General features: G+C 38.4%; 1 protein-coding gene across 5 annotated transcripts in view; it reads left to right on the forward strand.

Annotated features, from left to right (window-relative positions):
* GramD1B (GRAM domain containing 1B) overlaps nucleotides 1-27,148 on the forward strand; it is a 557,013-nt gene that overhangs the window by 303,591 nt on the left and 226,274 nt on the right. For all 5 annotated transcript variants that reach the window (XM_067141766.2, XM_067141765.2, XM_067141764.2 and 2 more), the window contains one exon: nucleotides 12,509-12,725. In XM_067141766.2, coding sequence (XP_066997867.1) covers nucleotides 12,509-12,725 — 217 coding nt within the window. The remainder of the gene's footprint in view (nucleotides 1-12,508; nucleotides 12,726-27,148) is intronic.

Raw genomic sequence — 27,148 nt, forward strand, 5'->3', positions numbered from 1 at the left:
CATAGGTGGAAACTTTTCTGTTTATAATTTATGTGCAATATTTTTCTGTCTAGTCTCACTCAACAAATGAGTGCAAAGGGTTAAAAGCGACAACTCACAGTTCTTACGTTGTAATTTTTCATTCATCATCATCATTTCCCTTTATTCAGCTGTAGCCGGGTAGGGGCAAATATGGTTCCTCTCCACTTTCTTCGGTCTTTCCACCACTCCTCCAACACTGTGTCCCAGTACAGGTTTCTTTCTATAATGCTGCGTTGGATGGTATCCTTCCATCTCAATCGTGGTCGTCCACGGCCTCTCCTTCCTTGGATTTGCATTTCCATCACCTTTTTTGGCATTCTTTCGTCGCTCATTCGCTTTATGTGCCCAAACCATCTTAGTCGGCTCTTCTCTATTCTATAATTTTTCTATTATTCTATAATTTATTCTATATTATTCTATAATATATTCTAATTATTCTATAATTTTTCATTATCATATAAAATATGTGATATTTTTTTTCCTAGTCAGATACACAATGTCTTGCAAGACTGGTTTCTCTGTTGTGTTTCTTCCTGAATAATTTACACACTGCAGTATACACCAAACCCTTGCTTCACGACTATGCTAAATAACTTCTTGAGCTTGATTCACCATTTAAAAGTTAGCAGTCAAAAACACTTTAATTAAGAAATCTAGTTTTATTGCCAATCACTCTTTCTTTTAGAGTTTAAAAAATCACAGTCCCTGGTTCTGATTAATTCATGGTGTAAAAGCATGGCAATTGTTCACTCTCCAACTATCCATTCCACTGGGTCATCACTTATAAGGTTACGGGTGTGGCTGAACCGAACAGTATTTAACTCAGAACCACCGTTAACCTGATTGTCATAACACATTGTATCTGAGGGTTGCTACTTGTTGACGTACCATTTCCAGGGTGGCGGCATTTTTAATAGTATCCCAGTTAACCCTCAAATGGTCTATTTATACGACTATTTTGGTCACACGATTTTCAGGATTTCTGTATACTTTCAGTAAAAAAAATTTTAAAATAGGTTTTAAAAGAAAAGCATGTATTGTAATACATTTTATTAAATCGTAATATCATAGGCTATTGAAATAAAAATATTTTTGTTTCGTACCTTCCATTATATCTTTACAACCATCCTGAGTTTCCAAAAAGGTGTTCCGAAATGTTATTGTCAAAATCTTTGCATCCATACCAGACATTAAAATGTTAGACTTACCTGAGAAAGTCAAATCACAGTGTTGTTCACAATTTTATGCACACTTTAGATGATATATATACATATATACACAAGCACTAGAACGCCTCTGCAAAGTCACTCTGAGCTACTGGAACTAGACTGCTCTCTCCTTTTTATTCTTTCAGGTCTTCAAAAGTGCTGTAAATTGTGGTAACACTCCCTGTGAATTGCGCAGTTACAACACGGGCACGAATACTGGGTCCTTCCCCTTTTTTTTGTTGGTCCACAGATTATGCATAAATGTTCCAGCTTTCCAGGAAGTTTGTCAGCTTGTGTGCAGGGCCTCCATCTCCAGCAGGGCCTGGGATTTGTGGAGGAATATGGTCAGTTGAAGTGATAGAATTTCAACAGTACTAATAATGAAATCTCTTCTTGTTGTTGGCTTGTCAGTGTTCAAGCTGTACAGAACAAAAGCATTGAACAGTGCCATGTCAATCAAATTGAAAAAGATTTTCTTCCAGTACTTGTGTGTATTTCTGTTGCAAGTTGTGTGATATACGCACTTGTCGCTGACATCTATACCTCCCACATCCTGGTTTTAGTGATTGATAAGTAAAAGGCTTCACTGCCTCTAACTCTCTCTTTCTTCGTACCAATCCGTCTTCTGCATTGCATGCAGTTGTTAGGAGGAAGACCGGTTTTCTCCCTGCTCTTTGCTTGTATTTCACCACCAAAAGCCCCCCCCCCCCCTCCCCCCCCCTCCCCTCGCCTGAAATAAACACTCTTTCTATGCTGAATTACTGCTGTTTTTATCTGTACTGGAAGATGTTTGGGATTAAATTGGTCTGTATAAAGGTGATGGCCTTTGTCCAGTAAGTTGCTCTTCTCCTTTACTTCCATGACAACATGTTCAGTAAATAATGTATTTGGATCACCAGTTCGTACAGGTAAATAATCCCTGCCACTATATAGTTCCACATGCAGTACATAGTTAGTTTTACTATCACAAGACTCAAACTTTTTCAATCCATACTGCTTGTGTTTATTTTTTTGGGAGGTACTGTATGAAGGCACACCTATTTTTCGTACCGATAAGTGATTCATCAATACACACGCTCTGAAAGTACAAAATGCATGGTAAAAGCTGAGTACTGTAGTTCTAATAAGAACCTAATTTTTAGCCAAGGATTGTAACCAGGTGCACCTCAACTGACAGGATTTGCAGAAGACAGATGAAGATAGGAACTAATGAGAAAAAACTTGTTTGCAGGCATCACAGAACTAAAACATGAACTTGTTTTGACCCCCTCACATCCCAGTAATGCCTGACAGTCTTTTTTTTTTATAATAATGCCCATGTTTATTATCAAACCAATACATTTTCTCACATCTGCATTGGGTTTCTGGTTCTGGTTAGCTGAGATTTTTCTCTCAGCATTTGTTGAGAGGCTGTAGTCAAAAATAAATTTAAATAACTCGTAGGGACACCATCTCTTGGGGGATAGTTTCTGGTGCCAGTGTTCCTGACAGTAAAGTTGGCTTCAATGATTTTGGGGGGCTCAGGTGGGTAGACCCTAACTCATGGATTTTGTGGTAAAATATTCCTAGGCCTAGGCGTATTATCGTAATCACTGTCTGAATTCTCATTAATGTCTGAGCTATCATTATTACCTTCCAATTCGTCTTCATCAGGAACAAAATCCGCTTCGCCACGTGAACTAGATAAGTCCGTCAGTGATCTGTCACTTATAAAACCAGTATTAATGTCACTGTTACCGTCATTATCACTCATATTACTCACATCATTCATTCTTTCATCCAACATCTTCCGAATGGGACTTGAATCTAAAATACTCGCCATTTCAGCAAAATAACTGATGAAGACAACGCGTACAACAGAACTACACTATCGTGCAGCAAGGCGCCATACTGTACTGTGCAGTCAAGGTAGTAAGCCGAGCAACTGAATTTTAAGACTGCGCAGTTCATTTAAACAGCAGTCTACCGCCTAGCAACTAGAGTCAAAAGAGAGACTGTAATCTGCTGTTTAAAATGATACTACATAGAGCACATTTGTATGTTACTACGCATAACGAGAGCGTGTCTAACGAATGGCTGCAGAACAGTCGATGTATCGTCGTTGACCAAGACGACATGTACAAAAAGGGTGATACATAGTCATTTTACCATTTGAGGGTTAATGGCTCCAGTAGTTGTTTGTTAGTGGTTTTGTGATACACTACTATTTGCAGTCTCTTCACTTTCTAGTTTTTCTTTTCATATGTAAAATGTCCACTTTCCCTACGATTTTCTTAGATTGAGCCTTCATCTCCCGTTTCAGATTGATGGGTAACAATTTCCTGCCCCACTTAACTTATCAAATCAAAATACTTTATTTGCAAATGAGGTCTCTACCTCAGTTGCAAATGATACACAAATATACATTATCCACAACAACTAAATTTTAAGTTTAAAAAAATACATTTTCCCCAAAATACAGTATTATACAATTTGCATTAACATTTTTTCTATTAAACTCACCGCTCATCCCTAATAAATTTATATTATTTACAAAATTCTACTCATATCTTTCTGTACTTACACACATAATCAACTCGTATTCAGTATGTGGAATCACTTCAAAAAATACTATACAATATTGCTATAGGATTTAAATCTACATTACATTTTTAAATCCATTTTGATACCAAACGTGCATAACGACCTGCTGTGTCTTGACCAGAGCCCCTTTCGCCACTGCCTTTCAGAGTCCCTGAAGGGCCTTCACAGCTACCGTAGCGGTCCCAGGGCCCTCGAAGTCCCCACTGTACTTCACCCCTACAGGCAGTCTCTAACATTTCTGATACACTACTCTTTCTCCTGAAATCCCCTGTTGCAAATCTTGCTGCTTTCCTCTGCACACCTTCTGTTTCTTTTATTAGGTATTCCTGGTGAGGATCCCAAACACTGTTTGCATATTCCATTTCTCTTTTAATTCATTGTTGCATACTTTAAGTAGCCTCATCATGACATATAACGAATGATCTGTATGCTTTTCCAACAATGTCATCAGCTTTGTCTTTGCAGTCGTCACTCATTTTTGCATGGTCAAATAACAGATAACACAACCATCAACCATTGTTACGAATTAGGAGTGTAGAAGGGATCAAACTTGTTTCGATATACAGCAATTCGTAGAGAACAAGCAATGACGTAGTAATTGATAAAGATTCATTGACAGGCCATCCAAAGAGAAAAAGGCTGGGATCAATGGGAGGTCAGTGGAAGGAATAAGAAGAACAATGATAAAGCTTAATCAAAACAGTGTATTCTTTCTACTTGAAAATTAACCTCAAATCACAACCTAGAATTTGATAATCTGATACATAAATGAAACGATCATCGTGAATAATGTATATCACAAGAAAATCCCTAGACCATTTACAAACTATAATGTGAGGCAAATCAAATGGACATGGTAGACTACAAGCCTCCGAGAAAATTGACACAGTTTTCAAAAAAGATGAACAAAAGGAGAAGGAAGGCACTGGGAAGGGGCAAGGACGTGATCATAACAGTGGGAGTCGCCTGAGCACTATGAGTTGCGGAGTGTAAGAACAGTTCATGTTAAAAGTTGTTGAATCCAGGCCACGTGTTCAATCATTCACAAACTCTTGAAATTACGATTAATTGAAGTTCATATTTGGAGGGGAAATAACACTCAAGTCAAACTAAGAAGAAACCGGCCATAGCAACGAAGGTAAGCTCAAAATCCATTAGATAAAGAATGATGGTGGTGATAATAAATAAAGTACTCTGTTGCTCACCCAATATAGCAGAAAAGAAGTGGAGCTTCCCAGCAGAATACTGGGAACTCCTCAGACGACCCTCCAACCTCACTCAGTATCAGCGCTGGACTAAAGACCGAATGAGTAGGGCAAGTATTTATACCACCACAGAAAGTTTGAGAAAGAAGCACACACAACATTGAGAAGCATCAGACAGTGACGCAGTGGGTGTTGTAATCCAGTGGTGAACCAGTATGCAGTGAGCTGTTCAGCAGGACGGACGCAAGGCGAGGCGGCAGCGAAAGTCCAAGGCCGGTTAGATGAGTGTTAATAGCGGTGAGTAGAGGAAGGCAAGTGAAGTTCCAGTTGATGGCAGCCGTAATTAGGTGAGTGACCGTTACACCATCAAGCTCTGAAATTTTATGTCAGACTTAACTAACATTAAAATTATCTCGAGCACCCTACCTGTGACATAGGACAACTGTGCATTTGTTACTGTTCTCCTTCATAACAACTTGGAACATCACTAACAACAGGCCGATGAAACTAAACTCTCTAAAATTTAAAACTACAAAATTGTCACCGACCACATTAATACTGTAATTTTTTCCTGCTGGGTGAGGAAAACCTTTCTCTATAGTGGCTCGCAGAAGAGATGAAGAGCCTTCACCCTTGCTTTGGGACCGGAAGTTATATTTAGAACTTGTCAGATTTTATCCACTTACTGCAGAGTGCTACAATCTAAGGAGTCAAAATTCCTACAGAATATCTCGTTCTCATTTGTTAGAAATGCAACACTGAAAACACTGTAGTTATTTGTCTAAAAATTTGTAGAAAATTAGAATTATTTTGCCCTTAAAGAGATGCCACTCTTAGGCACATGCCTGGTGTGACTTAAATCTGCCTCTACTTTTAACATTGAAATAATTTGTGAAGGGTGAAGGCAAAAATGTCTTGCCAAGGCATATTGTGTGTAAGTTTTGTGATAATTATTTCATCAGTGCTGATGTCCATTACACAGTGATGAGAATTAAGTTGAAAATAGCTGATGATGTTGAGATACTGTCGAAGTGCAGTCACTTTGACCTCACAGTCTTGTCAGTTTTTGTGCCCGTCATATTAATAGTCATTGAGTTACTGATTGTAATGTTTTCTATGATTTCCCATTTTCAAACTATGTAAATGCTGGGGATGAACTTTAATTAAGCAATTAAACCATGAAAGAAAAAAATACATTCAATTTAGGACTGTAGGAATGAATGTGTTGGATGAAGCTGTGCATATTGATGGGGGTCATATGTGGTGAATGGAGGAGGCTGCTATTGGAGAATAATGGATTCAACTATGGTATATAAGGAAAAGGAGACTTAGGAAGTGATAGACTTTCTAAAATAATTTTTGAGGTAAGAGGTATTGACGTATAAGACGCTATGGTACTCATTGCAAATGGAGGATTATAGATATGCTTCATTCTCTCATTCATTCATTCACTGAGGCTTACAAATTGAATTTAGGAGGTTATTATAACAGTTTATAATGGAGGGGGGTGGTGTGGGGCATGCGTGTGTGCTACTGAGTACATGTGGTCACAAAGGCTGCCAGGCCATGGACAGCAAATGCAACATCAGCATTCTGAACCTGTCTGGTGTTTGTGTAGAGTTTACCAACAACCCGTAATCTTCCAAGTCCATTTTCTTTCTCCGTCGTATATAAAATGTCATTTAATCATTATTTCGTTCCATCTCGTACCATTAGGGGCCAATGACCTAGATGTTAGGCCTCTTTAAACAAGCATTATCATCATCATCATCATCATCATCACCATCATCATAAAATGTCATTCTGTACCTCACCACCACTTCACCATTTACAGCAAACAGACTCTTCAAGGTATTGACAATCTACTTTGGCCCATAAGACCACCAGCCTTTTCACCAATAGAACACTTATGGGACCAGCTGTGGTGGTGTCTGCTCTAGCCCCTTACAACTATTGACAGTCTTACCGAACCCAGTGTGCAGTTGGAAGATTGATGGAGGAATGTACCCGTGGATAACATACATCATCTGTGTATCATTAGGCATCATCGTGTTACCACCTACTCGAATAACATAGCAGGTCACACTGGCTGAACCATATGATTACCACCGAGATTTTGTTGCATAGACCCTCTGATACCAAATGTTGCAATATGATTTATCAGTTGCTACCCTTTTTAACATGTTTTTCTCTCAGAATATACACACATACATATAGACCACCATGTTGTATGGGTCCCGAAGTCTTACACACAGCTGAATTCCTCAGTAGAGGAAAGAACTCTCTAAAATTTTCTCCCATATTAGAAGAAGGAAACTAAAATAATTTAAAATTTCCCCTCTGAAATGCTGTCTCTAGCTCCCCTCCCTCTACAATATCTTTGGCTACATAAACTATCATGCTGTCTCATAGGGATGAGTGATATAAAATATAATTCAGCTCGCCAAATGGACTATGGCTATTGACTTATCCCAGGCTTTTGATAGGATATACCATCAGAGACTGCTGATGAAAATGAGGGCTACTTAACTAGGTGGTAGGAGTGGTTGAATGAGCGGCTAAATTTCTAGAAAATAGAAGTCAGAAAATTAGTGTAGGTGAAGCATTATCTGATTCTGTAATGATTAAGAGGATACTGCAGGGCAATATTAATGAACCTTTTATGTTTTCATATGTATATAAATGATATGAGGAAAAAACTGGAATCACAGATGAGGCTTTTTGCAGATGACGTTATACAGTATAGAGTAATAAGTAAGTTACAGGATTGTGAGTGACTGCGGATTAATACTATTACGTTTGCCTGGCTGGTTGTGTTCCCTTTTAGAGCAATAATCACTACTCCCTCAGGAACGCGAACCACTATGGCCTCCAGCTGGGTCTGTCATTATTATCAATGGGGAAGGATTACTATGGGAGTAGTAGCCTACCATTATATGAAGAACACCATGGGTCTGTGTTGCCTGTGCATGGTACCATAAAGTGTGATACACCATGGGTCTACATTGCCTATGATTAGTACCACTATGTGAGTAACACCATGAGTATATGTGGCCTGTGATTAGTTCCGCTAAGTGAGGAACACCACGGGAATACTGCGCCCGTGATTATTCCCACTATGCGTGGACCACTATGGCTCTGCGTTGCTTGTGAGTGGTACCCTTATGTTCAAAACACCAAGGGTTTTTGTTACCTGTGAGTGGTGCCATTGTGTGTGACATACCATGGGTCTACATTACCACCAAGCAAGTTGGCTGTATGGTACGAATTGAATACCTGTAATATCTGTAATATTACATTTGGGAAATATTGAGTTCACTACTCACCATCATCATGTTTGAAGATGGTTTGTGATTTCCCCATTTTCATGCCAGTAACTGATAAAATGGAAGAGAAAATTATAGAATGTAGCTAATTAACTGCTGACCCCATGGTGTGGGGGTAGAGATTTGGGGATCTGTTTTTCACCACAGGACTCCGGGTTCGACTCCCGGCCAGGTCATAAATTTTCAGCTGGTTTTTAAGGTTGGTTCATGGTCCACTCGGCCTAGTTGAGATCAGTGGTGGGGAGGGGTGTCTGACAGTAAGATGGCAACCCATTCTGGAAAGCCAAGTATAACAGCCATGTGGATCCATCACACTGACCACATATCGTCTCGTAAGCTGTAGGCCTTTGGGCTGAGTAGCTGTCCTTTGGTAGATCTATGCCGATCATAGCTGTAGTACAATGACTAGGTTATGTCAGGAGAACAAAAATTCAGTTTCATTATATGCTAGCACTTGTACGCATTCTTCACTCAAGAATTTGCAGTGGATTACATGGTATCTTCTGGAATTTATGCGAAGTAACATGGCTCTATCCACATGTTACATGCAACATGTTAAACTGATTTTTTGTATGAAAGCGCATGACAGTAACGTGAAGTATGATGAAGCTGACTAAAGTCGAGAGAGAATGATGACGATTTTCAAATTTATTGTATGGTACAGTTCCTGGTCCGAAGTTGTGAAAAATTCTCCATGGTTCTCAGGTTGCATATTGTATCTCTGACCACTGGCATTGTGCTCTGATATTGACAATACTTCCCTTAATATCTGTCTTACCGAAAAGAGTAAAATAGCTCTTCAGTTTTTCCCGTTGCCCACCTTGAACTGTAATGCACGACATGTCTCATGGGACTTAGACTAAAAATCCAATTTGTCGTAATTATCTGCATTATTACCCGTCATACAGTAAATAATATAATAGGATTTGAGGCATGTTTCACCATTCAGCACAGTGTAAAATATTTGAAATTTATATACTGCCTCTGCTGGCGGGACCTAGTGTTTACAGTGCACTATGTCTTCTGGTATGGGCTAGAGGAATTTTGTTATTTTCATTGATCTGTCTCAGCTTTATCGTTGGCTTTGACAAAATGAAATTGACTGAGGTATGCGTGATGCTAGTAATGCCATTCCTTCTGCAGCCAGTCCCTGCTATGAATGATATGAAAATATTGCTCATAGGGTCGGTTGGTGCATGCATTTCAGTGGGCTTGGCAGACTGATATGTAATAGCAACTTCTGGCTCGGTGAGGAAAGCAACGGGAAACTACCTCACTCCTCATTTCCCTAGTATGCCTCTTCAGTGATGCCTAGGCCATCTGTGACAGCTGATGGCAGAGCTGTTGAGGATCCAACCAGCCTTCGGGCTGAGGACTAAACATAAATACATCGCTTAATAAAAATTTGTGCTGAAAGGTGGAACATCCCTCAAATCCTATTATGTTAGTTATACGTCAACACGGAAATGAAAATCATAACCTAGGATACAATAAATATGTACATGGCATAAAGGCACGGAAATAACATGTTCTTAGACGTATGTTATACACAGTCTTTTGATAGACCTAATGTTAACAAAAATATTTGAGAATCTTTCTATAAATACCAACTCCATGTGATTACCATGACATCATATGCAACTGATAATGCAATCCTGAGAGAGTAGAATCCAAATACATGGTTTGATTGAAATAAGTCCAGCAGTTTTCCACTTTTATGAATATACAAACAGATAGATCACCAGACAGACAGAAACACTGACACCAAAGGGAAAAGTTCTACCTCATGTTACCTCAGTGTTCAGATACATTAGGTGGGGGTAATTTTAAAGCCGAGAGAAATATAATGCATCCTCCGATTTTCTCCTGTTATGGATCCTTCAAATAACTGTAGGTGTGCGAGGATGTCCGTCACTGGCTGAAGAGCATGAAACCTGTAGTAAATAGTAATTTTCTCTGTCATCTGAAAAGTAAGCAAAATTATGTACATAAGAAAAGTTATTGAAAATGAAGGGGTGTTTCACATATAGTCTACAGATTTTACCTATAATCAATAGTGTAAGAGAAAATTGAAAAAACTCTTCTGGTCTTCCTTTAGACCCCCAGTCTATTCAGTGATTTTTAAAGGATTTGCATATTGAAACCTGCGCTTGGATGAAGTTTGGTTGAGAGATAATCAATAGTGTAAAAGAAAAATTGAAAAAAATTATTTTGGTCTTCCTATAAACCTCCAGTCTTTTAAGTGATTTGTAAGTGATATGCATATCAAAACTCGCTCTTAGATGAGTAGACTCTAAATATGAAGTTTGGTCTGTTCAGCCATTTACCAGAGATGGTGGAACAAACAGACACGAAAGCTAAAAACTACTGATATGATCTTGAATTGACCTGAAACGGGTAAATATATGAAAATTTTGGTGAAGTAAATGCCATTACAACCAACGGACCCCGTAGAATTTTATTTATAAGATTTTAATGGATTTAAATTTTTGAATAACGATATAATTCATTCATGGCAACATGTTTTCATTCTTAATGTCAATGAGATTTAATGTAACAATACTAAATCATGAAAATGAGATAGAAAAACAAATCTTGATTATCACTCTGCACATTGTTCATCCACAATTTGATGTTGTAAGTGTTTTGTTTATACAGGGTACTCCCAGACATGTGGGAAGTAATAGTGGGGTGGGGGTTTTAGGCATAGCCCAAAACAACAAAAAGTCCCTACGAGCATGTGCCCTTATAGTCAGTCATTTACAAGTTGCAGGTTTTCCAGCTTTGTGGTAAAAAATAATTAATAGCCTTACCTGACACATCCCACGTTGAGTAGCTGTCACCCTGTTGGTGAACCAGCAAGGATACTGCATTCTAATCTCTTCTTCTTTTGAGACCACATTGGATCACTTTAATGAACCCTTTGGCTTGTCAATTTCTTGGTAGGAATTGTCCAAGTCTTACAGTCCTCCCAGTATTTCTTCATACGTGTTCATATTCTTGCCCTTTTTTGTGTACAGAATATTCTAGTTGGGATTTTTTTCTTTGTGAGTGTAAAGTGGAAAGTAGGTGAACATCTGCATGTACAGTATATATTATATTTGTCGCATATCATTCAAATGATTCAAATTACTTCATTACGGTCTTGTTTTTGCAACCACCCTATCTGGATAAAAATGCAGTTATGCATCCTGGTAGGGGTGAAACTTTTAATTTTGCTGTGCAGTGTTGTTTCATCAAACAAAAATTAAGGGTTTTAGGTACATCTTCTTTTTTTTCGTTTTTCATCCCGAGTTTTGCTTAGATGACAGTTGATGCTAGCAATGTTGAAGAATCCTGAAACTGTACAACTGGCCTCCTCTTTGCTGCTGTTGTCAAAGAATTTGAGGCATACATCAGGTCAAGGTTAATTAACACATTCTTACCATCTGTTGTCCTTCTCTGTCTTTCTTCAGTATGACCACTTATAATTTCTCGTCAGTTCTGTGTTATTGAACATAGTAAAACTGAAAAATTACTCCTTAGATTTTATTAGGGATTAAAGACGCAAATAATTTGGCCTATTGTGAACGATTATTATTCTCAACAATCATAGCCTTTAATCATGGTTACTAATTATTGAATAGGGTGTTGATAGTTTTTTATTGTCTATCCTTCACTTATATAAACAGGGATTGTAGGAAAATAAATTAATGGGGATGCGTTGTACAGCCTCATGTGTCTTGCTTCAAACTGGTAACAGGTGTGAAGGAAATCTGTCATAATTAGACCAAACGCTATGTTAAAGGAAGGGATGTCAAAGGAATACACAAGATCATTCACACTTTTGATCCATTGCCTTCAGATGTTAAAATTGGGATTTAAATAACCTGTCTTACTTTATACATTACCACCCCGGCTCAGGGAAGTTGTAATTTTATGATGTGTTTTGCCTTGAAGCAGTATGCTGACAGAAAATCCAGAATTTCCAATTATTTCTCGATGATCATGAAAGTTTTGTTTTCAGAACTTATTTCATGGTATCAACAGCAGGCACTAAACACCAAACCATAATGCTTAAATAATTCTGCTTAGATGTAAAAGAGAAGTGTGTTTTGGTGCATATTTCTCCAGTAATGGCCATTTACTTCATATACTAAATGTGAACGTTTTGTGTGTTCTTTAGGACAGCATAAGCCGCTCTTCTGATTCAAGTCAGCTTGCAGATTTGAGTCGTAGCGCAAGCCATGATAGTAGCAAAGACCGTAAACAGTCGCATAGTTCTGACAGATCAAAGAAGAAGTCTTCTTGGTACAATGTGCTTTACCCAACATACAAATCTCGCAGTGAAGATTTCAAGCGAATCTTCAAGGATGTACCTCCTGAGGAAAGATTGATCGTTGGTAAGTTGATTACTCATTTTTAATGCTTGATTTCCTAGCCTGTGTATTGGTACATCAACTCTATTATTTAAGCTTTCTTTTGTTTTGTATTATGTGTTTTTTTCACAATGATATAATTGATCTTAATGGGCGTTTCTTTTAAAGAGTTATATGATATGACATTTCTATCTTAGCATTCTCTTCGCATTGATTATGTGGAACATTGACATTGAGATTTATACATTGATAGATTAGATTTTAAAATGATGTACATAATGCACAAAATATTTGGAGGAAAACATCATCTTCCACTTATGACTTCTGACTAATTAGCACTATATACGAAACATTGTACCAGGCGAGTTGGCCGTGCGGTTAGGGACAAGCGGCTGTGAGCTTGCATCTGGGAGATAGTGGGTTCGAATCCCACTGTCGGCAGCCCTGAAGATGGTTTTCCGTGGTTTCCCATTTTCACACCAGGGAAATGCTGGGGCTGTACCTTAATTAAGACCACGGCCGCTTCCTTCCAACTCCTAGGCCTTTCCTATCCTACCGTCGCCATAAGACCTATCTTCGTCAGTGCGACGTAAAGCCACTAGCACAAAAAAAATTCTACCATGTTATCAATGAATATTGTATCATTTCATGTGAGAGGGTGGTTTATTTTCTTGTAGTCACATCCTAGTTTGTGAACTATGGGCAATGATAGTGTCCTAGTAAGTGGTTCTAAATGCAGCTTGCAAAGGAACTGATAAAAGGACCAAACAAGAAGCATACTAAAGAACTGTTGAAACTCAGCAGCGAAAATATAAGATGTGTAGTAGGACTGTTGACAGGACACTGTTGTCTGAAAAAACACCTACATAGAATTGGAGTAATAAGAGACAATATATGTAGGATATGCAATGAAGCAGAGGAATCAGCTGAACACATACTTTACGAATGTGAGACGCTGGGTAGAATCAGACTCATCACGCTAGGAGTACCAGGTGAAGAGAGAGAAAAATCCAAGAAGTCCTAATAAGAACAACCTGCAGCTTTGTGAAGGGACCAGGTATATCTAGGTGGGAATGAAGGAAAAACATGGTAGCAAAAGATCTTAAAGGTCGACGCTAATTAGGAACTAATATTTAGAGCCCCCATGAAGAAGAAGAAGAAGAAGAAGAAGGAGAAGAAGAAGATGTAGTAGTAGTAGTAGTAGTAGTAGTAGTAGTAGTAGTAAGGATATCTATTTGTATGGAATAGTGGTGGGCATCTCAGACATACTCTGAGTCATGACACTCTTTGTGCTCAGGTGGCCTGGACTGTACAGTCCACCAGTGGTCACTAAACCATTACGAGTGAAGACACTTGGTTGAACTGTGCAGTTAGGATAGCATCCTAATTCACAGCATCTTTCCAAGCTCAGGGACAGAATGAGGGAGCAGATGAGGATGAAGTAGATAAATTTTATGAAGCACTTGGTGATATCAGAGGGTCATCAGCAAGGATAGAAGCATGTTAATGGGTGATTAAACTGTAAGAAATAGAACTGAAGGGTATGAGAAGGTGATGGGTAAATGTGAGGAAGACATGGAAGCTGATGAAGTGAGAAGTTCTAAAGAATAGATAGTCAGCAGGTTCAGGATATAGAACGAGGGTATCCTACTGAGATGGTGCAATAGAAATCGTCAGAGAATGTCTAGGAACAACATTGTGTAATGATGGGAAGAAACAAACATCTTGGTCAAATGATGAAGTCAGGGCAGCTTGTAAACGTGGAAAGAAGGCATAACAACATGGATCTCAACAAGAATTCTTGTTGATAGGAAATTGTATATACTGTAGATGAAATGTAAAAAGAAGGCTTATCAGAGATGGCTCCAAACAAGGGCTGATGCAGACAGAGAATTGTACATAGATGGAACAAACAGAGTGAAACAAATAGTTGTTGAATCCAAAAAGAAGTCTTGGGAAGATTTTGGTAATAACCTGGAAAGGCTAGGTCAAGCAGCAGAGAAATCTTTCTGGGCGGTAATAAAGAATCTTAGGAAGGGAGAGAAAGAGGAAATGAACAGTGTTTTGGGTAATGCAGGTGAACTCATAATAGATCCCAGGGAATCACTGGACAGGTGAAGGGAATATTTTGAAAATTTTCTGCAACATAAAAGGAAATCTTCATGGTGGTGTCACGAACAACAAGAGCTCATGGGGAGGAGGAAAATGATGTTGGTGAAATTACACTCGAGGAAGTGGAAGGGATGGTAAATAAACTCCATTGTCACAAAGCAGCAGGAATAGATGAAATTAGACCTGCAATGGTGAAGTACAGTGGGAAGGCAGGGATAAAATAGCTTCATAGAATAATATTAGCATGGAGTGTTGGTAAGGCACCATTAGATTGGACAAAAGCAGTAATTGCACCTATCTATAAGCAAGGGAACAGGAAAGATTGCAACAACTATCGAGGTATCTCATTGATTAGTATACCAGGCAAAGTATTCACTGGCATCTTGGAAGGGAGGGTGCGATCAGTCATTGAGAGGAAGTTGGATGAAAACCAGTGTGGTTTCAGACCACAGAGAGGCTGTCAGGATCAGATTTTCAGTATGCGCCAGGTAATAGAAAAATGCTACGAGAGTATTAGGCAGTTGTGTTTATGTTTCGTAGATCTAGAGAAAGCATATGACAGGGTACCGAGGGAAAAGATGTTCGCTATACTGGGGGACTATGGAATTAAAGGTAGATTATTAAAATTAATCAAAGGCATTTATGTTGACAATTGGGCTTCAATGAGAATTGATGGTAGAATGAGTTCTTGGTTCAGGGTACTTACAGGGGTTAGACAAGGCTGCAATCTTTCACCTTTGCTGTTCGTAGTTTACATGGATCATCTGCTGAAAGATATAAAATGGCAGGGAGGGATTCAGTTAGATGGAAATATAGTAAGCAGTCTGGCTTATGCTGACGACTTGATCTTAATGGCAGATTGTGCTGAAAGCCTGCAGTGTAATATCTTGGAACTCGAAAAGAGGTGCAATGAGTATGGTATGAAAATTAGCCTCTCGAAGACTAAATTGATGTCAGTAGGTAAGAAATTCAACAGAATTGAATGTCAGATTAGTGATACAAAGCTAGAACAGGTCGATAATTTCAAGTATTTAGGTTGTGTGTTCTCCCAGGATGGTAATATAGTAAGGGAGATTGAATCAAGGTGTCGTAAAGCTAATGCAGTGAGCTCGCAGTTGCGATCAACAGTATTCTATAAGAGGGAAGTCAGCTCCAGGACGAAACTATCTTTACATCGGTCTGTTTCCAGACCAACTTTGCTTTACGGGAGCGAAAGCTGGGTGGACTCAGGATATCTTATTCATAAGTTAGAAGTAACAGACCTGAAAGTAGCAAGGATGTTTGCTGGTACAAACAGGTGGGAACAATGGCAGGAGGGTACTCGGAATGAGGAGATAAAGGCTAATTTAGGAATGAACTAGATTGATGAAGCTGAACGCATAAACCAGCTTCGGTGGAGGGGTCATGTGAGGCGAATGGAGGAGGATAGGTTACCTAGGAGAATAATGGACTCTGTTATGGAGGGTAAGAGAAGTAGAGGTAGACCAAGACGACGATGGTTAGATTCGGTTTCTAATGACTAAATGAGGCCACAGCACTAGTTGCAAATCGAGGATTGTGGCGACGTTTAGTAAATTTACAGAGGCTTGCAGACTGAACGCTGAAAGGCATAACAGTCTATAATGATAATGTATGTAATGTATGTATGTATGTATGTATGTATGTATGTAGATGAAAGAAACTGAGCAAAACAAATCATCAGAGTGTGCAGGAAGGAATCATGAGAAGCATTAGGTAATAACCTTGTAGTTTTTACATCAGAACTCAGTTTTTAACACTCTATATTCATGTCTTTGACTAGTCATTTTTATTTTTCTCATAGCTGAAGATGACCTCAGTGAAGGTCCAAACTAGTACCATAATATTTTAAGCATATACAATATTAATAAAAAGTGTGTTGAATAGGTGGAACCCTTTCTTTTGTCTGGTTGAATTGAAATGCTAGGTCAAGCCACCGGAAAACCCTTCTAGACTGTAGTAAAGAATCATAGAAAAGGAGGGAAAAGGGAAATGAATAGTGTTTTGGGTAAATCAGGTGACCTCATTGTAGATCCCAGGGAATCTTTGAACAGATGGAAAGTATATTTTGAAAATATTTTCAGTATAAAAGGAAATCTTTCTATCAAAGTTCTGAACAGTACAATTCATTGGGAGGAGAACAATGGTGGCAGTGAAATTATGCTTGAGGAAATGGAAAGGATAGTAAATTAATTACCTTCTCATGAAGAAGCAGGAACAGATGAAATTAGACCTGAAAAGATGAAGTAGAGTGAGAAGGTGGGGATAAAATATCTTTATAATATAATATTGTAGAATAATCACGGAATGTTAGTAAGCTACTGTCTTATTAAACAAAAGCAGTACCGAATGAATTGGCCATGTGGTTAGGGGCATGCAGTTGTGAGATTGCATTTGGAAGAGAATGGGTTCGAATCCCACTGTCAGAAGCCCTGAAGGTGGTTTCCCATTTTCACACCAGGCAAATGTTGGAGCTATACCTTAATTAAAGGCCATGGTCGCTTCCTTCCCATTCCTAGTCCTTTCCTATCCTATCGTCGCCATAAGACCTATCTGTGTCAGTACGACATAAAGCCAATTGTAAAAAACAAAAAAAGCAGTAATTGCATCTATCTGCAGGCTAGGACACAGAGAGGATTGTGACAGCTATAGAGGTATTTCATTTATACGTGTACCAGGTAAGGTGTTCACAGGCATTTTGGAATGGAGGGCGTGTTCGATGGTGGAAGGAAATAAACATGGTTTCAGACCACAGAGAGGCATTCAGGACCAGATGTTCAGTATGCTTCACTTCATTGAAAAATGCTCCAAGAGGAATAGGTGGTTAGACATATGTTTTGTAGATCTAAAGAAGGCACATGATAGAGCACCAAGGCAAAAGATGTTAGTGCTACCGAGAGATGTTGGGATTAAAAGTACTGTATTTTTTGGGCTGTAAGACACACTTTCGTTGCAAAAAAATACTGCTGAAATTATTGCTGCGTATTATGGTGTGAAGGTCTATCATATTTAGATACCACGTGATTTGATTTGTGATGGGATGACAGGATTTCAAAACTGGCCAAACTGGTGATGTTTAACAGCTATTTCATACCAATATTGACCCATGGTATTGAAGCGTGCACCCTCACAAAAAGAGATTCATCAAGACTGCAAGCATCAAAGATGAAATTTCTTAAATACACCATCCAGAAGACCAGGATGGACAAGTTAAGAAATGAGGTGGTGAGAAAAGAAGCCGGAATAAAGACATCCCTATTAGACAGATTTGGCACATCCAGACTACGGTGGCACAGGCATGTGATAAACAGCCAGAATAAATTTGGAAAGACAGGTAGAAGGGAAAAGACCTGCAGTAAGACCTAAAACCTGATGGATGGACATGATTTTTTATTTTTTTGCTTTACGTCGCACCGACACAGATAGGTCTTATGGCGACGATGGGACAGGAAAGGGCTAGGAGTGGGAAGGAAGCAGCCGTGGCCTTAATTAAGGTACAGCCCCAGCATTTGCCTGGTGTGAAAATGGGAAACTACGGAAAACCATTTTCAGGGCTACCGACAGTGGGGTTCGAACCTACTATCTCCCGAATACTGGATGGACATGATCATGGTTGATCTAGTTGCGAGAGGATGGACAGTGGATGATGTTCTCCATGACTTGTTGTGTATGTTTAAAGTTATAAACTTCATTATGGTTCCATATAGAACTGAGATCACAAAAGTTGAAATTTCAGTGAAGGTTCCACCTTTTCATTACAAAGTGTATGATGTACAGGATAGTGTTTACAACATGTTTTTATTCAAGGGACTGGTTTTGACACATTTCTGAAGCGTCATCAGTTGTATATGGACAGGAAGAAGTGGAAGAGGCTCATTTACAGTACCTGGGAAACTGGAACTGTACAATGATGATGATGTGATTTGCTGCACCAATGCTTATTTATTACTTACAATACTCTCATTAGTTGATCCCTTTTATTGCTGCAGCTAAGAAACGGCAGTTAGTGTATACCTGCATTTGTCTGACTGGCATGCGAGTTGCAAGGGAATTTCTAACAAGACGGCTCACAGCCCCTTCCCTGTCTGCCTCCTTATCATACCAGGCAAATACAAAGAGCTGTGACCTTGACTACCATTATACGTAAATTTTAATGAAAGGTAGAAAGAAAATCTTTCACATTGTAATCTTTAACAAGTTCCAGTGGTGACAAGTTCCGATAGTGACAATTTACCGTACACAATGTCAGTTTTACAGAAGAGGTTTTCTTACAACATACCACTTAAATTAAAAGTTGTGGACTACACAATATTACATGGTAATATGGCAGCAGAAAGACAATTCGGATCTCCACAAACTGAGAAAATGATACACGAATGGCAAAAACAAGAAAATTACCTGTTGAACTTGAAGAAAAAAAATACATTCTTTTAGGACGCGTCTCTTCTAGAGTCAGAAATGAAGGAAGGGGTGACAAACCACTGAAATAACAGCATCTCTGTGTCCACCAAAATGATAATCTGTGAAACGAGGAGATGGGCGGCCACACACAACATTGTGGATTTCGCAAGACCACCCGCTTGGTGTTGTCAGTTTATGAATAGACAGGGGCTATTGGTGTGCACTGCACTAGGATTTTGAAAAAGATGCCAGCTGAATATGAATCCAAAATAGTGGATTTTCACAAATTTGTGTTTGATGCACAAAAAACGAACTCTGTTCCAAATCAGTCAAGTTGCTAATATGAATGAAGTGCCTTAACCTTTCATGTTCCATCAAACAGAAAGTCTTGACACTAAAGGAGCTAAGACCATCACAATAAAAACAGCCCGCCATGAAAAATCACATCGCACTGTCATGTTATCTTGCTGTCCAGATTGTACAAAATTGGCTCCAGTGGGAATATTTAAGAGAAAAACTGTGTCAAAGGATAAAATTGTACAAGGTATTGTCCTTCATGTTCAAGAAAAGGGATGGATGGACGAAAATGAAATGAACGTGTGGTTGAAGAAAGTGTGGGCTAAATGTCATCGTTGGTCTCCTGAAAAAGAAATTTCTTCTTGTGTTTGACCAGTTCAAATCCCACGCAACAGATACAACAAAACAGAGAATGAAGGATTTCAACACTCAATTTGTGGTCATTCCAGTTGTCGGTTGCAGCAACTGAATATCTCAATAAACTAACCATTTATGGTTTCTATAAGACGTCATGGGAGTCAGTGAAAAAGGAAATCATCATCAAATCATTTAAGAAATGCAGTATAAATAATGTCCTTGATGTCCGGCCCCGCGGTGTAGGGGGCAACACGTCTGCCTGTCACCCGGCGGCCCCGGGTTCGATTCTCGGCCGAGTCTGGGGTTTTTAGTTGTAAATGATTAATACCTCTGGCCTGGGGACTGGGTGTTTGTGTCGTCCTTAACATTCCTTTCCTCACATTCAACACTTTACACTTCTGCTATTTTCAAATACACACAGGTTCGAAACATATTGTGCAAAGTAGGGGCAAAAGACCTTTCTAGGTCGACGCCCCGAATAAATAGGGGAAAAAAAATTGTCTTGATGGTACTGAAGACGATGTACTGTTCGAAGAATCAGAAAATAAAAGTGAAACTGTTAATGAAATTTTGGAAAACAGTATTATGAGTGACGAATGAGAGTGAAAATTGTGAATACCTACTTGTGATGTGTATGAGTGATAGTATTGCACTACCTAGTGGTAATGTGTGTTTGTATACAAATTAAATAAATTATTTCATAACATTTTGTTCAAAAATATATGTTAAATTATATTGTCTATTAAATTTTCATCAACATATTAGGGTGAGTCTTATGGTCTGCAGCGTCTCATGGTCCAAAGAATAGGGTAAGTTGTTACAGGCTATCAAAGGAATTCATATAAACAATTCGGCTCCACAAAGAATTGATGGTAGAATGAGTTCTTGGTTCAAAGTAGTTAAGGGAATTAGACAAAGCTGTAATCTTTTACCTTTGTTGTTTATGGTTTATATGGATCACTTGCTGAAAAGTAATAATGGCAGGGTGGAAATGTAGTAAGCAGTTTAGTCTGTAACAATGGCTTTATCATAATTGCATACTGCTAAAAGCCTGAAATGTAATATCTTGGAATTTGAAAAGAGGTGCAGCAAGTATAAACTGAAAATTAGCAATTCTTTGATTGATGATGTCAGTAGGAAAGAAATTTAAGAGGAATGAACATCAGGTTGGGAATACAAAACTAGATCATGTAGACTATTTCAAACATTTGGAATGTGTCTTCTCCCAAGATGGTAGTATAGTGAGTGAAATTGAATCAAGGTGCAACAAAGCTAATATACTGTGCTCCCAGTTGTGATCATAAGTATTTTGTAAGAAAGGAGTGAGTACTGTAACAAAACTATCTTTATGTCACTCTGTTTCCAGATCTACTTTTCTGTATGGAGATGAGAGCTATATGGACTCAGGATATCTCAATCATAAGTTGGAAGTAGCACTCATAAAAGTGAGAATGATTGGTGGTATAAACAGGTGGGCATTCAAAATGAGAAGATAAAAACTTTTTGTTTAATTTTGCACCGACACAGACAGGTCGAACCCACTATCTCCCGAATACTGGATACTGGCCGCACTTAAGCGACTGCAGCTATCGAGCTCGATGGATAAAACCTTAGGAATAAACTCAAAGCCCAGGTAGATAAAGTTATCCACGACTTCATAACTACCATTTTTCAAGTGACAGAAATTGTTTGAATGGTCTATTCATTACTTTGGTGTTGTTAGTATTTACCACAAGTTCAAACTCTGCACTTATTTTGCTCAGTCAGATCATAATGGTTGTGATTTGAACTTCATTAGTTTCTAGGACCAGAATAGATGAAATTAGACCTGAAAAGGTGAAGTATAGTGGGAAGGCAGGGATGAAATGGCTTCATAGAGTAGTAAAATTAGCATGGAGTGTTGGTAAGGTACTTTCAGATTGGACAAAAGCAGTAATTGCACCTATCTATAAGCAAGGGAACATTAAGGATTGGAACAACTATTGAGGTATCTCATTGATTAGTATACCAGGCAAAGTATTCACTGGCATCTTGGAAGGGAGGGTGCGATCAGTCGTTGAGAGGAAGTTGGATGGAACCCAGTGTGGTTTCAGACCACAGAGAGGCTGTCAGGATCAGATTTTCAGTATGCGCCAGGTAATTGAAAAATGCTACGAGAGGAATAGGCAGTTGTGTTTATGTTTCGTAGATCTGGAGAAAGCATATGACAGGGTACCGAGGGAAAAGATGTTCGCCATACTGGGGGACTATGGAATTAAAGGTAGATTATTAAAATCAATCAAAGGTATTTATGTTGACAGTTGGGCTTCAGTGAGAATTGATGGTAGAATGAGTTCTTGGTTCAGGGTACTTACAGGGGTTAGACAAGGCTGCAATCTTACACCTTTGCTGTTCGTAGTTTACATGGATCATCTGCTGAAAGGTATAAAATGGCAGGGAGGGATTCAGTTATGTGGAAATGTAGTAAGCAGTCTGGCCTATGCTGACGACTTGGTCATAATGGCAGATTGTGCCTAAAGCCTGCAGTGTAATATCTTGGAACTAGAAAATAGGTGCAATGAGTATGGTATGAAAATTAGCCTCTCGAAGACTAAATTGATGTCAGTAGGTAAGAAATTCAACAGAATTGAATGTCAGATTGGTGATACAAAGCTAGAACAGGTCGATAATTTCAAGCATTTAGGTTGTGTGTTCTCCCAGGATGGTAATATAGTAAGGGAGATTGAATCAAGGTGTCGTAAAGCTAATGCAGTGAGTTCGCAGTTGCGATCAACAGTATTCTGTAAGAAGGAAGTCAGCTCCCAGACGAAACTATCTTTACATCGGTATGTATGTCTAGGACCACTGTACCATCAGCATACCTCAGGTTGTTGATAAGTTTTCCACCTATTGTGTCCTATACCAGGTGTTTTCTTGTAATGTGCACATTTAATAAATGCTGGAAGCTTGCCAGTTTCGTATGTATAATGATCAGTGAGTTCACCTTCAGAGCAATATTTGAATAGACATTCAAATAAACCTGGACAATTCTTCAAGTATCTGTTCTTGAAAAGGGCATGTTTGCAGATTCCTAAATCTTGACACCGTAATTTGTTAGTAACCAAAGCCCTGCTGCTTCAAAACGTGATCCCCATGCCAGAATTAACATTGGGTTAAAGGAGAATAATGATGTTATTTGCTTTACATCCCACTAACTACTTTTATGATTTTTCAAGATACCAAGTTGCCAGAATTTAGTCCCACAGGAGTTCTTTTTCATGCCAGTAAATCTACCGACACAAAGCTGATATATTTGAGCACCTTCAAATACCACCGGACTGAGCCAGGATTGAACCTGCCAAGTTGAGTCAGAAGGTCAGCGCCTCAACCGCGTGAGCCACTCAGCCCAGCAGTAAAAGGAGAACAGTTCTGGTTATAAATGTGGCTATGTTTGCATATGAATTGAAATTCACTCAAACTGTATTCCTGTCAGAACTGCTATTGCAATTAACCCGTCCCCCATCTCTGCCTCCCGTGACTCATTGAATCTAAAATTTGTTATAGTTCCTTATAGGTTTATGTCTTTGCACCAATACCAGTTGTGCAATGTGTAAGACAGTTTCAAGCAGTATTCTTGTTAAATAATATGCTGCCAGGATATTTCCTAATTTTAATTTGGTTAGTAATGTCTGTGTGCTGTTGAAGATTTAACTTAGTTCTAGGGAAACCATTAATAGTCAAATATCCGTTATCCATCCTCAATTAAAAGTCATTACTTGATTGTACTAATGGCATAGTGATAATTAGTTTTGTCTAATTGATATTTATTCAGCTTTTGCGACTTAAAGGATCTTCAATTCCTTTGCTTGTGTGCAATTATTTCCAGTATTTTGCCAGGGGTGGTAAGGATACAGATTGGTTGGCACTGCTGTAGGCTTGTTGGGGAACTGTTTTTCAGAAAGGGTCATATAATTATATTTTTCAGTTTCGAAGAAAAATAACAGTCATGAATGTGTGTGTTTGTTGATAGAATGACATCTACGTTTCGTATTAAGAGAAAATTTTATTCTGTCATAGCAGACAAGCCTTAAATATTTTCATTGAGTGTGTTTCGTACATCACTTGGCATCAAGCGGGAGAGGTTGAATTGTTCTCCATTAAAAGAGTGCACTTCCTTTGGAAAGAGTTTAAATGACAACCTTTGCTACAAATTGCTCTAGACATTGCTTGTCACCTTCCTTACATAATAGTACTATGCAGGTTTTCAGACAAAGTGTTTATTGGACATATGTATATTAAAAAATAAGTCAAGAAACATATAAAAAAATTAAGTTCCCAGAAGGAAACCATAATTTAATTTCACTGATTGCAAATATTAAAATATTCAAGCTCTTTAGGCCTTTTCAATCTTGAAAAGCTCTAAAGAGCTTGAAAACTATAATAACGGTTTTATTAAGACAGACTATAGCACAGGACAGGGTATGCAAAGTTTGACATAGATTCTTCCTTACTAGAGTCCCCTCAGTTTTTATGTTGTTACGTGTTCATTGTTGTCACTTGTTTGAGTGCTGAATGAGACACACTGAATTCTAGTAGATGGAACATTTCAAGCTTATAGGTTGTGTATGTAGGATGAGGAAAATATAATTTTTGAAAGCTTAACTTTTTTTTTTTGCTATTTGCTTTACGTCGCACCGACACAGATAGGTCTTATGGCGACGATGGGATAGGAAAGGTCTAGGAAGTGGAAGGTAGCGGCCATGGCCTTAATTAAGGTACAGCCCCGGTATTTGCCTTGTGTGAAAATGGGAAACCACGGAAAACCATCTTCAGGGCTGCCGACAGTGGGGCTCGAACCCACTATCTCCTGATTACTGGATACTGGCCGCACTTAAGCGACTGCAGCTATCGAGCTCGGTAAGCTTAACTTTGACAAGCTTGTTAGGGCTAGCAGGTGGTATTGTCACTAACAGAATATCATCATTGCACCTGTGTAAACCGCTATGTTAAATATTTCAGCTTAGAACTTTGGCTGGTAAGGTTCTCTCATCTAAAGTTGAATATTGTGCTATTATTTTCACAGAATTTTTGCTCTTAATGTTGTGCTGCAGGTCAGCATTTCTCCCAAAACATTATCACATAGCGGTTTTTGCAGGCGCTACGACGATATACTGTAATTATCCATGCTACCATATAAGTAGCCGTTAGTTTCCTACGTCTTAAGAAAGTGTTTCTCAAAATCTTTTAGAGTTGAAAATGTTCTTCGGACCACCCTGTGCTTACCCTATTCAAAAAAAATGTTATCATACATTTTTTGAGACATATTTTAATTGATTAATATATGACGATATGGATGAGGGATTGCCCTTATGGGAAACTTCGATTAAGTATAATGAACACTAACACAGGTCACAGTCAACTACAGATTTGCGTCCACCCCATAAGAATATACTCCAAGAACTGAAAGCTATTGAGCCAAGAAGAGAGACAGAAATAAAATTTAATTTCTGAACTGTATAAAACATGTTTCCATGTACCTGTAGAAATATTGGAATGTCAGTCCCCTTTCTTTTTTTGGTAAGTTGAGAATAGAGGTAGCAATAAAAATTAAATTGTGCCTGACACGTGTTTACATGTAAGAAATTGTTGCAACCGTAATTCCATTTCTTCGTGGGTGGCATAAAACCCGGAACAATATTGAACATACAATATGATATTTTTATGAAGGAAAAAAACTAAAAACAAAGTTGAAATCCTGTTACTTAGTGGTTCTCTACTAGAGTGTGATTTTTTTTTTTCCCCCTGCCTTTCTTCGACAAATGCTCAGTTCTTTCAAATGCAAGTCTAAATGTTACCATTGTCATCGAGATTGATGAAGTTCGTCAGTTATAATAAGTGCTTTCATTCCGAGGACCACAAAGGCAGACCGCTAGGACCACTTGGGGCCTGCATACCACAGTTTGAGAAATGCTGTGTTAAACTCTATGCTCTCTTGTATTGACTATAACTGTCTTGTATTGTTATTGAAGTCTAGTCCAGCTCCATGGCTAAATGGTTAGCATGCTGGCCTTTGATCACAGGGGTCCTGGGTTCGATTACCAGCAGAGTCGAGAATTTTAACCATAATTGGTTAATTCCGCTGGCATGGGGGCTGGGTGTATATGTCATCTTCATCATCATTTCATACTCATCACAATGTGCGGGTTGCCTACGGGCGTCAAATCAGAAGACCCGCATCTGGCGAGCCGAACTTGTCCTCGGACTCTCCTGGCACTAAAAGCCATACGCCATGTAATTTAATTTAATTTAATTTCATTTCATTTCATTTCATTTCAGTTAAGTCTAAATGCTAAATGCAAGCATTGAATATTTTTTTAATATCTTGTTTTGTTTTTTCAACCTACTGACATAACTCGGAAAGGTTTAATGACATTGATCAGACACAGTATGCTCTGTTCTATTCATTCCTAGACATATTTGATCAGAGAGAGGACATATGACCGGTTCATCATTGTAGTTGACATTCTGTTTTATTGCATATGATAAACTTCATGATCCGTTCCACATTGACTTACAACTGTAATCTGACAAAATTTCTTAAAAAAATTATAAAATTATTCAATAGGATTTATACAAACACTTTTTATTAGTACATATTTCAGACCCTTTTGGGTCTTCTTCAGCTAATGACTTGGAGGGTGGGAATAGGCAGTTCAAAATATTTCATCAAAACATTCAGTGTCTTAAAAATAAAATTTTAGAATTACAATTAATTTTAAATTCAATATAGGATGTTACATTTATCTGTTTGGATGAACACTGGTGTAAAAATGATGAACTTGAACTCATTAATATCGAAGGTTATTGTCTGGCAAGTAGTTGCAGTCAGGTTAATAAAGAGCGGGGAGTTTGTATTTTTGCTAAGTCAGGAATTGAATGTAAAGAAAGGAAGCATCTTGAAGTGCATAATGCTGAATTAGAATTAGAATTAACGTCAGTGGAATTTAAACTTCTCTATGGTAAACGAATAATTCTGTTAACCGTGTACCGTTCACCGGATGCTGATGTTGAGATTTTCTTAGGAAAATTGGGTCAAGTCCTTCATAATATTTTTGGTGGGAATAGCAGCACAGAAGTATTACTTTGTGGTGATTTTAACTTAGATTTTGCTGAAGAAAACCTTCTGTCAACATCACAACTACTGCATGTTCTTCAAAGCTGTAATCTAAAACACTTAATTTTTACACCTGCCCGAGTAACTGCCACCTCAGCTACATCGATAT

This window comes from Anabrus simplex, chromosome 2 (assembly GCF_040414725.1).
Source record: "Anabrus simplex isolate iqAnaSimp1 chromosome 2, ASM4041472v1, whole genome shotgun sequence".
Taxonomy (NCBI): domain Eukaryota; kingdom Metazoa; phylum Arthropoda; class Insecta; order Orthoptera; family Tettigoniidae; genus Anabrus; species Anabrus simplex.